At 38.7% G+C, this 11,566-nt stretch overlaps 2 protein-coding genes and 1 pseudogene across 3 annotated transcripts in view; 1 reads left to right on the plus strand and 2 right to left on the minus strand.

Moving 5' to 3' along the window:
- Positions 1 to 1,666, minus strand: part of LOC102206101 (rano class II histocompatibility antigen, A beta chain-like) — a 3,452-nt gene extending 1,786 nt beyond the window's left edge. The window contains exons 1-4 of one of the 2 annotated variants that reach the window (XM_005738604.2): positions 1,536 to 1,665; positions 1,109 to 1,375; positions 721 to 1,002; positions 223 to 333 (exon numbers count right to left, since the gene is read on the minus strand). In XM_005738604.2, coding sequence (XP_005738661.1) covers positions 223 to 333; positions 721 to 1,002; positions 1,109 to 1,375; positions 1,536 to 1,653 — 778 coding nt within the window. In that variant the 5' untranslated portion in view covers positions 1,654 to 1,665. Of the gene's footprint in view, positions 1 to 222; positions 334 to 720; positions 1,003 to 1,108; positions 1,376 to 1,535 lie in introns of both variants that reach the window. The other variant, XM_013912222.1, reaches the window with a different exon arrangement.
- A 714-nt stretch (positions 1,667 to 2,380) lies between these two features.
- Positions 2,381 to 3,615, minus strand: LOC102205825 (H-2 class II histocompatibility antigen, A-U alpha chain-like; annotated as a pseudogene).
- Positions 3,616 to 6,561: 2,946 nt separating this feature from the next.
- Positions 6,562 to 11,566, plus strand: part of fam171a1 (family with sequence similarity 171 member A1) — a 25,923-nt gene continuing 20,918 nt past the window's right edge. Inside the window, exon 1 of the mRNA XM_013912210.1 lies at positions 6,562 to 7,026. Within this exon, the coding sequence (XP_013767664.1) occupies positions 6,918 to 7,026 (109 nt within the window). The 5' untranslated portion in view covers positions 6,562 to 6,917. The remainder of the gene's footprint in view (positions 7,027 to 11,566) is intronic.

The raw sequence follows: 11,566 nt of genomic DNA on the forward strand, positions 1-11,566 counted from the left end.
ACCTGCAGAAAAAAGAAAAAGAGATTTATTATAGTCTGGTAGATGTTTCCACATCTGTTTCAAAGTGATGGAAAAATAACTGTTAAATATAAACATCTACCTCGGTTGTTGACACCATGACCCGCCCTGCAGAAAGGTTCAACATTTTTATCAATAAATCTTATCAGTAGATGCTGTCATGACAAAAACATTCTTTTATGTTTATTAGAAAGAATCTCTCACCACTGGATTTCTTCTTGTAGTAAATGAGCCCAGCAAATGAAAACACCAAACCCAGCAGCAGCCCTGCTGCACCAACAGCAATCTTATCTCTCCCTGAGTCAGGCGATGGTTCTGAAAACACATTTATTAGCAGCAGCAGATTACATCTACATATCTTTCACTTTTCTGATCACTTTTCTCTTGGTGGTTTTTAATGTGTGGCAGCATAGGCCTTTTACTCTGTGAATTCTGTGTTGGAGTTCTCTCATAAAATTTCAAAGGAATGCATGCTGGGAAATGTGGATATATCCACAAAGAAAGCAAAGTCGCATTTGAATGATAATCAGTTACAAAATACAGAAATACAGGCAGAAAAATGTACTTTAATGATTTGGATTAAATGTAACTACTTATTATTAAGTTAACTGGCTTTAGCTAAACATGTCCAAAATAGTATGAAATGTTGTGTAATTGTCTAATCTAAAGCTCAGATACAGGTGGCATTAAATACTCTCTTACCCCAGTCATATATCAGGGGCTTCATGAGGCTTGCATGCTCCACCATGCATGAGATTTTTTCCTCAGGTGTGGGTGTATACTCCAAGTAGGAATGGATCTGGTAGAGCCAGTTTCCATTTGGCAGCTCCTCAATGGAAGTCACATCAGTTGTTGTCTGCTTTCCGTCTCTGAGCCACGTTAGTTTGATTTGTTTTGGGTAAAAGTTGTACGCGCTGCAGACGAGCATGCTTGGATGTCTGCTGTCTGCTGCATCCACAGACCTCAGCCAAACGTAGGGCTCGACTAGAGGAAACATACAAGTCATTAAAACAAAACTTGACTTTCTTTGTAGACAGAAAGAAAGAGAGACAGTTTTGAGATAATTGCTGTGATGTTTTGTGAAAATTACCTGAATTCTGGAGCTCATCATAAATCAGTGGGACATTTCTTTTGCAAAGGTTTGATTTCCATACCTCATGTTTCATAAAGCCCTGGTCACCGTTGAGCTTATCTGCAAATTCTATTCCGTTCTTTGTATAACCGACTACTTTCCCCACACTGCTGTTGTATTGGCCTTCTAGCACCTTATTAAAGTAAAACTGCTCCACGTACATGGCATCGTGGCCGTCAGGGGAAGTAAACTGGCAATGAGCCACATAATATCCAAAGAGAGCGCCTGAAAAATGTTTTCCAACAAACAGTAGTTAATATGGCTAGTTAAATGTATATCCTATCATCACACATCACATGCTACAGCTAAACAGATAGCTGCTAAGTAGCTATTTGAGTCTGTTGTATCACTTTGATGAGCAGTATAAATAAAAAGTCTAACTTACCTTCTGTGGAAAAGACGAGCAAAAGCACAAAGAAAGGAAGAAAACTGTGAGTATGAGACATGCTGTCTGGTAAATAAGAGTAGAGTGTCATAGTAGAGTAGAGTGTGTAGAGAATCATCACACCTAGACAGCAGTGGTTAAAGTTGGCACTGAGTTGTAAAAATCAGGAAGTTGAGTTCCCGAAATGCATTGTTTTGATTTCAGTGCTCTTGTTGTTACTGGGTACCTCCCCAGTTATTTTGCAAAAAATCTCAGATAACCAATGGAAAAAAAAAGAAGTAAAAAAAAAATACATTTGGTTAAAAATCAGGGAAGTAAAGATTTTGAACCAGCATTTTTTTCATGGTGCCACTTCAGTCAAATTGAGTGCTCAGAATTTTTTGTGGATCATGACTATACAGTCATTACACAAACAAAACAGAACATTACACATTACTAGTAAAGCAAGTTTTGTATTGGTAGAATATAGTATTTATGTAAAACACAAAAAGAAACACACAGAATACAAAAAGCTTTGAATCACTTTATCATGTTTTTGTATAAAAAATGTAATTAAATATATGTATATGCAAAGTATAAACAAAAATAACAGTTATAGTTTTATAAGAACCGCAATCTCTACAAGTTATGTGGTTAATATATCAAAGAAGACAAAATCAAAAATACAACTGATTTACATGATGTACATCGAAGTTTATTAAACACTGTATACATTGTACAAACTCACATTTAGTCTCTATCACATCTTGAGTTACTGGATTTGTTTTGTGTGTGTTAACTTTATTGGCTTTAAATGGTACTGTGCAGAAATAATATAGTGTTTGTTTATCATATGCTGACTATATTTAACCTCACAGAAGTTACTGTCGTTGGTGTCCCTTTACAAAGAAAAATACTCCGACTGTGACTCCCAGTAAGCCCAGACTCAATCCCACTCCACAGAAAATAGCTGGTCCAAGACTTTGATCACTGTTCATGACCTCAGCTTCTGTAGAGAAAGTTAAAGACAATACAAGTCATTACAGACACAATGAAATTTCTGTTTTTAGTGACTTCATAAGGTCAAATATCTACCCCAGATTCTTGTTTTGGGTGTCTCCAGTGCCGAGTGCTCCACAGTGCAGCTGTAAAAGTCTCCTTCACTTGGTGTGAATGTCAGAGTGGAAAACTGGTGGAAGGTTTGATCTTTATTAGGGAAATATCGACTGAGTGACACCCCCGTGGACAATTAAACTCATAATGAGAATAATGTGATGCGGTAATACTAAATGGAAAATGATGGAAGTCACTAGTGATAGATAAACTTCACCATGTGAAGCATTTGTAGGCTTTTGGTCCAAGTAACATTGATGGAAGGTGGGTAGAAGTGATTCACAAAGCAGATCAGGCTGTTTTCTACTCCCAGCTCAACCTTGTCAGAAGAGAAGAGGACGATCTCTGGAGGGTCTAGAGGAGGTAAAAACACAAGTAAAACTTTCCTCAGCATTTTCTCAATCATGTCTGTACAGAGATTGATGCAGAGGTTGATTTACCTTTTTCTTCTGGCACATACTTCTCTTCCATTTCAGCAATTTTTGTAATTAGTAAACACCATTTCCTGTTGTCCAAAGCATCTTCAAGGATACTCAAACCCACCAAAACATGACTCGGATCGGGAAAAATAAAATTGGGAACGGTGTAGACAATCTCTTTTTTTGGGAAATCGGCATATAAAAACTCTTCGCCATCAAACTCAAACTGAACCTCTGTCAGGCCTTGGACGAAACAGCCCACTACGTAGGTCATTTCATGGGGAACTGAAAAAAAAAAACTGTGGTTACAACTTAAAAGTATAGATGTCAAGTCATATGACTGCTAATATGTACAGTTTATGTCTAATAATGTCTTTTCAGGCATTTGCATTCTTGAGTAACAGAAACAAAAAATGACTATGGGTGCTTAACATGTCTCAACACATGAACTGCATGCTCCAGAACAAACAAGTTGCAATAGATTGTTAGCTTAAAACTTACTTACTCTGTGAGAAGACACAGAAGTTGTTGAGTATGAGGATTAAGAGAGGAGCGTGCTTCATATCTGTTGTGTGATGTGACATCAGTGACAGCAGACTGAGTGGTTCAGTATTGGTTTTAACTTTACCACTGCTGCCAACAGGGAACTTCACAGTGAGTCATATGACCAGACCAGGTCCTGGGGTGGAGTAAAACAAAGGAGTAACTGGAGAAAATTCCAATTAAATTTGTTCTGTGAGCTGTTCTTTGTGGATTTAACCAACTGAATTCAAGAAGATATCAGCAGAACACTATGGCTGATTTCCTGCCACTACACACTATAAAACCAATATAACAGGTAGAATTTAGTGAGTGTAAATAAGACCCTAGATGTGATCAATCCTTTGAATAACACAAAGTTAGCATACTTTGATTTGTTTTGCAAGACATTTCATGTTAAACATAGTCAACACATCATGTATGGATCCAACATCTAATTTTAAAAAATCTAAAAAAAAGTTTTGATTAACCTACTTAATCAAATTTCACTTGTGAACCTGGGCTTTATTTTTATAATCTCTCACCTTCTTCTTTCATCCTCCCCTTCCTACATGTTTCTCCATCTCTGAACACAACACATTGGCATTTTTGTCTCCTTGGGAAATACAGCAACTGTGACAAACTGCAAAGAAACAGTTTGTTTGTTCGCTCATATTTGTTGAAGTCTTTGAAAATTTGCATTTGAAATTACATGACAAAATGTGACTCCATTTATGCTGACATACCAATGCAACTTTATATAAAGATAGCTAGACAGAAAGGGGGGGGGATTCTTATTACATAAACGTGGCAAGAAAGCAAAGGCAACTACAAGTTTCTCGGGAAAACAACAGCTACATTTATCCTCTGTTTAATTTCCTTATACTAGACTTCCTCTACTATACTAAGATTTCAAAAAATTATTTTCGTTTCAGACTGGTTCAACTGCTTTATTTATCAGAATTACCAAGGGTGTGTCTGTCTGGAGTCTGTTGCGATCTGGGTAACTGATCTAACCAGGTGTCCCAACCGTTTCTCCACATTTGATCTTTACTTTTTGTTTCCTACAGTTTGTCCTGTCAAGTTTCGGCTGAATAATTACCTAAGCTTTGGAATAATCTTCCTCTTCACATTAGGCAATCGACATCAGTGATGGTTTTTAAATCCAGAGCGAAAACACATTTTTAATCACTGGCTTTTGACTCAGTGGTTGACTGACTTGTACTTACTTATATTTTATTGTTTTCGCTATGTTTGTTATTTTATCGTATTTATTATTCTTATGGTATCTATTATGTTTCTATTGTTCAGCACTTTGGTCGGACTTGTGTGTTTTTAAAGTGCTATATAAATAAACGATGATGATGATGATGAATAATTAGCTATAAAATCAAATGTAAAGTTAGGATACAGCTTTATCTGATCAAAGTTCTTACTGGCAAAATGAACACTGACAAAATGTATAGATTTAATTTCAAACTTTATTCTTTCTTTGATGTGATGGTGCCAAAGTGGCACAAACTGATCAAATTGCTCTGTTTTTCTTCCTGTTTTTATATGTAAAGATGTTACGATGGTGACTTACTCTCTTAACTCAGAATGAACATACTCAAAGTTGATTGAATTTACTCCAATCACTGTTCTGGAACAGGAAACTCAGAGTTCCCATTTGTTGAACAGGTGATATGACCAATCTGTTGCCATGTCATCAGACCTGCAGCTAAATACTTTGTACACCTGAGTGAAGAGGAACAGAGCTGTCAGCTTATCACCACCTGGTGGAGAGTTTGATCTGCCTTTGAACTCCAAATGACAAAAAAATTCTCCTGCATGCTCGGGGACATGAAGCTGAGAAAGCCATAACTAAACATAATCTGTGATCAGGGTGTCCCAGGGCAATGTTTTGAAGGACACTGTAAGAGTGTTTGTGTCCACCTGACGTAGCACCAAGTATTTCAACTGGGCTTTGCATGTTAAAAGAATATTAAATTGAGTCAGTTACTAGAGGCTACTGGCACAAAAAACAAATATGCAGCATGAGGACTTTGACTATTTTGGCTCAAATACAGTAGTACTTAATCTATTCAACTATGTACATGTTTTATATTTTCTACAGAAAAACTGGGCACTAAATAGTGATTAGATGGTGAGGAAACCTCTAGATCTTAATATACTGGCTGTTGAGCAAAAGGCTAATGCACTGATAACAGCTCAGCCCCATACTATTCAGTGTCCCAGTGTGTCATGACAAACTGACAGAGTCTGCAACACAAACAAAGTGAAATATGATTAATGCAAATATATATTTTTATTCATAGCTGTGCCATGATTCAGTCCACCAGCAATATATATCAGGTTTCCAGTAAAAACATACGAAGGGTCACTGTTGGATGTGGAATTTGGATATTTACAGAAAGGTCTTGAGTCACCCTATGTTTCTTCATATTTCGCTGGAAAAATGCATTTATTGAAACAAGCAAACATGAATGAAAACATTGTACATAAAATTACTTAAAGTAGTCTTCCAGGTGTCTTGTATTTCACTTATCTGTTGATGTTGACTGTCTCTTGTTTTGTTGTATGCCTATAATACCGTATAATCGTTTGCATTTTTTCATGAAAAAGAAAGAAAAAAAGACGAAATTTAATTTTTATAACAGGCTGGTTATGACAAAGTGCCCAAAGATGGAGGAGTATTACTCAAGTCTAGGTACATGGAAGCAAAATAAAGAAATGAAACACTGAAAATGTTTGCACAGTGCTGTGCATAAGGTGAAGACTAGATGTTAGGGTCAAAGTGCACAGAAAATCTATTTTCCGAATATTTTAATATTGAAACTGTATTTCTAGAGTCACTGTTACATTTAGTTATTGAATTTAAACTGCTAGAAATTTATATTTCTTTCCATCCCCCCCCTCATAAAAATTTTTAAAAATTCATTGTTGCCCCTTGTAAGCTTTTTTCTGTTCCTAGAAAGTAAAAGTTGTAAAAACTTTGGCTGGCAGGTGGAGGCGCTGGAGGTCCGTGGACGGTGGTGGTGCTGCGTGTGGGAGAAGCCGCCTGTTGGTGCCGTTCTGGGGCATGTGGCTCAGAGGAATGGGGCCGTCTTCCACCCTGACCCATCGATGAGAAAAAAAGAAAAAAGGCGACCGAGAGGGGGATGCACAGCGGGGCAGGAGAAAGGCAGCTTTACAGGCGGAAAATCGTGGCTGCTGAAGCTGCTGAACATGGAGAGTCGCCTGGTTTGTGGGATAAGCGGTGCCGTAGGGGAACAGTGAGTTTTTAGCAGACACGGGTTTGATTTCCACTTTGTTCCTCGAGCCGTTTGCATTGTTAAACACATCTGCAACGATGCGGGCTGTGGACCGGAGCAGGACCGCCGCGATTTTACTCTGCCTTTTCGGATACCTTTTCTCCAAAGCTGCGACCAAAACATTACAGGAGGACACGGCTACACAAGGTAAGAAGTGCGTGTGAGGTGTTTTGCCAGAGAAAGCGGCTCGTTGACTGTTGTGGAGGCCAAACGGTGCCGCTAGCAGCTCGGATGCTGATGTGATCTAAACTTGGCTAACGTTAGCGAGTAAGCTAACGGAGAGCGAAAACTTCTCCGTCTGTGCAGCGCTGCAGATGCTTAATTATAAGCACGGTGCTGTGTTTAAGGGGTTAAAACCATTTCAGGTCGTTTTATATGAGATTTGTGGGGTTTAAATTTTAAAAAAAAATACTTTGTTAATGATCGGAGACGTGCCCTCATGTTGTCCAGCTGCTGTGATTTATCATTTATAACACTGCTGCGTTTAGTAAAGTCGCTTTTAACCAAGTGCTTGTGTCTGTATATCATAACAAACCTGAACAAAGTCAGGTTTACCTGCTGTTTTTAAAGGTAACATGGCATTTTTGGAAGAAGGCGGCTGTGTGTCTGTGTTCCTTACATGTAAGGGTCGTGGTTCGCGTCACAGAGTCTGCAACCATCGACCTTACTCAGGGGTCCTGTTGCAAGTATATCAGTACCTAGAGATTATATATTGTTAAAGTAAATCTTGTATTTGAGCTAATGATTGTAGTACTTTTGAACCATGATAAGTATGCAGATTATGTTCGTAACTGAAATGCCTTAAAAGGGAATGAAAACAAGAGTCCACTCACGTTTTCTCTTCAACAGTTGGGCACTTTAATATTAATATGTGCTAAAAATGTAAATTTCTGAATAACAATATCTCTCATCGCTAGATTATAGCTGTTTTGTGCTTGCGTATCGTTTTTGTTGTGTTAATAAAGTTTTTTTTTTAAAGAAATGACTTAATTGATATTACTAGTTACTAGTTAATCTTATCTTAATGACCTTGTAGTACCATATCACCCTATTAGAGCACTTCGCTTTCGCTCTGCAGGCCTACTTGTTGTTCCTAGAGTATTTAAAAGTAGAATGGGAGGCAGAGCCTTCAGTTTTCAGGCCCCTCTTCTGTGGAACCAGCTTCCAGTTTGGATTCGGGAGACAGACACTATCTCTACTTTTAAGATTAGGCTTAAAACTTTCCTTTTTGCTAAAGCATATAGTTAGGGCTGGACCAGGTGACCCTGAATCCTCCCTTAGTTATGCTGCAATAGACATAGGCTGCCGGGGGATTCCCATGATGCACTGAGTTTTTCCTTTCCAGTCACCTTTCTCTCTCACTCTGTATTAACAGACCTCTCTGCATTGAATCATATCTGTTATTAACCTCTGTCTCTCTTCCACAGCATGTCTTTTATCCTGTCTTCCTTCTCTCACCCCAACCGGTCGCAGCAGATGGCCGCCCCTCCCTGAGCCTGGTTCTGCCGGAGGTTTCTTCCTGTTAAAAGGGAGTTTTTCCTTCCCACTGTTGCCAAAGTGCTTGCTCATAGGGGGGTCATATGATTGTTGGGTTTTTCTCTGTATCTATGAAGCGCCTTATGTTGTGATTTGGCGCTATATAAATAAAATTGAATTGAATTGAATACATTTCCTCAATCAGCTGGCAACTAATCAAATGTTTTCTCAAATTTATAATGGCTGCTTAGTGTGTATAAAACAGACTGTAGTAAACGTTGTGAGGATGTCTGATGTAAGAAGGGCCCGTTTGCACAGTGTAGATGCAGCATTTACTGTAAACAAAGCATGTAAAAACTAGCATAAAATGTACTAAATGTCATAAGTGATCCAATTAGTAGAGTGACAGAAAATTAGCTAGCAGTTTTTTGATGAATGTGGGGAAAAGCAATTAATGCTGTTGTAGGTTTTCCACTCTAACAATATGCAGGTTCTCTTTGTCTCATAAAAACAGAGTGTTTTTGGCTTTGGCCCTGTGTGTTATTAGCGAATAACACAGGGGGTTATATTCAACCACAGATTCAAACTTGTGCACCCAGTTCTTGTCGTTTTTTTAAGTCGTATAAGATGTAGACTTTGACTTGATTCCCCTAAGAAAAAGTAGCAGTTCAAAAAAATCATTAAAAGCTCACAGTTTACATTCAAAATCTGACCGCAGCATTGCAACAGTATTACAAATATTAAGGGCAAAGTGAAACCACATTAGCGCCTTCTGTTAAAAAAAGAAAGAAAGAAAAACAGGGGAACGTGCACGTTAATTTCCCTTTAGTTAGATCTGTACAGCAAACTTTTCAAGAGACACGCTCCTCAGTGTGTCAAACAGCATCCTTTTACCACAGCAGCAAAGTTCCAAAGCAATTATAAATCACAGCAATCGGCTGGCTTCTCATTCAGTCTCTGACTTCAAAGCTACCTTGTCATACGAGCTACTAATGTGGAGCCACGTCTGTTTAACCCATCGCTTTTATCTCTCACTCCACAAGCACACAAACATCAGTCGTCTGTGTTCGCTTAGGTTGTTCTTTTTTTAATAGGGGGTGGCCTACATGCGGTTCTTTCACTACACCAGGAGTGCAAATGTAAACATACAGAAACTGTCACTGTAAATCAGTCAGAGTTGGAAAAGTGCAATGCTGGGCTCTGGTTTTCCTTTAAATCATGATTATTTCCTGATGTTTTATAACTGTTATTATAGCTTGGGAGATTCTAACCTAGTCTAGGTTTAAGGTTTGTGATCAGGCATGAAAATGGCTCGTTTATTATCACAACAAGCAGCTCTTGTTTGAGGTAAAAACAGGGCGTAGATGTTTTGAAAACTCGCAAGATTGGGGCGCTTTGAAGTCAATCCCAGCCTCTATCTGCACTCTTGTTCCTTTCCCTTTCTTTCTCTCTTCCTCTGGTTTTCATTTCGCTTCAGATTGACCTTCGCTTGTTCCCGGGGGGGTGCGTTCAGGTCGATGCTGAGAATTTCTCCTACACTGTCCAGCAAGTATGGATGAGTGGAGCCAGACAGACGATCTACCCGCAGATATAGATCTCACTCACATTACTGCTGCCCTTAATAGGCATGGCGTTGCATCTGAAACAGACAAACATTTGCTGAAGCTGGACAAGGGCTGCCAGGAAATACACCAATCAAATCATATTGTCACCAGCTAGCCAAGCTTGATTTTAATCACGAGATGCTGGCGTGAGTGTTAACATCAGCCTGCTTCAGGGAGGTCATGAGAACACACTGCATTTACAGACAGGGTGAATGACCTGCTTGGCCACAGAGGAGTATTGCAGTAGTACAGAGTACAGTATTTGACCTATATATTTACTGAAGTAAAATAAAGCGGGCCCATGTACCCCTCTCAACCATGATGTAACGCAGTTGCTTTGTCCCCTGCTGAGTTAATGGGATTGACAATCACTACCTAATCTTACTTTTAATCCAGTTTAGAGAAAATAGCAGGCTGAATCTACTGATAGCTGGTTTCTTTGCTTGCAACGTGTGCAAGAGTCTTGAACCACCCCTCACATCTTTACATTTAGCAATAAAAAGGAGAAATGGGTGCAGTGATTTATGGAAATATGTGCAAACATAGATGGGAATGCAGTGTATGAGGCAAAAACAGAGTTTGTACAATTTTAACGAGCTTGAAAGTCAATATTTGGCATGACCACCTTTATTCTTTATTGCTGCCTGTACCTTTTTAGATCAGCTTTCTTGTAGTGTCTGTAAGTAGTATTTAGGAATAGTTTTCCAGGCTTCTTGAAGGACATTGAAAGCTCCTTTTTGGATGTTGGCTTCCTTTTGTTCCATTCACACAGTCAGCATGATCCCACACTGCTTCAGTAATATTGAGGTCTGGGCTCTGGGGTGGCCAATCCAGGACTTGTAGCGTGTTTTTTCTATCCAGGTTTGCTTTGACTGCACTGGAAGCATGCTTGGGATCATTTTCATGTTGAAATAGGAAGCTGTTGTCAGTCGGACCATTTCCAGATGGTACTGCATGGTGGATGCAAATTTGGTGATACTCATAATTATTCATAATTCCATCAGTTTTGACAAGATCTCCAACCTTACTGGCTGAAATGCAGCCTTAAACTATGATGGTATCCACCATGTTTTACAGAGGCCTGTAGACACTCACTGTTGTACCTCTACCATATTGTTGACAATTTTAACCAAACAATGTCATATTTGGATTCCTCCTTCAGACCTGTCATTGGTTATTTCAGGCTAGCTTTGTGTAGCTTTTTCTCCATTTCCCAAGAAGAATGGTTTCTTGAAAGCCACCTTTCACTGAGACCATTTCTGATAAAGCTTCAGTAAAGCTAGATGGATAAGCTAAAGAGTCAGATGCATTTCTCAGACCCTGTGTCAGCTCAAAGACTCCACTTTAGATACTGTTTCTCTTGCTGTTGTTTTTTCATTTTGGTTTAACAGTTCTTTTGTCCTCCACATGGCCAGTTTCCTCAAATTAGTGCGAAAATATGTTTGTCTGTCAAAGTGTGTTATCTTTGGTATTTTTGCATCAATTCTGCTACAAAAAATGGAAGAAAATATGTTTTTGTGACAGGTTGCTAGTAACAAAGTGCCTAAAATATAATTAAAAAATTGGTTCTTTGCCACATTTCCATTTGGAGCTATTGCTCATGACAA

The sequence above is a fragment of the Pundamilia nyererei genome, unplaced genomic scaffold (genome assembly GCF_000239375.1).
Source record: "Pundamilia nyererei isolate P.nyererei 1_Seehausen unplaced genomic scaffold, PunNye1.0 scaffold00084, whole genome shotgun sequence".
Taxonomy (NCBI): Eukaryota; Metazoa; Chordata; class Actinopteri; order Cichliformes; family Cichlidae; genus Pundamilia; species Pundamilia nyererei.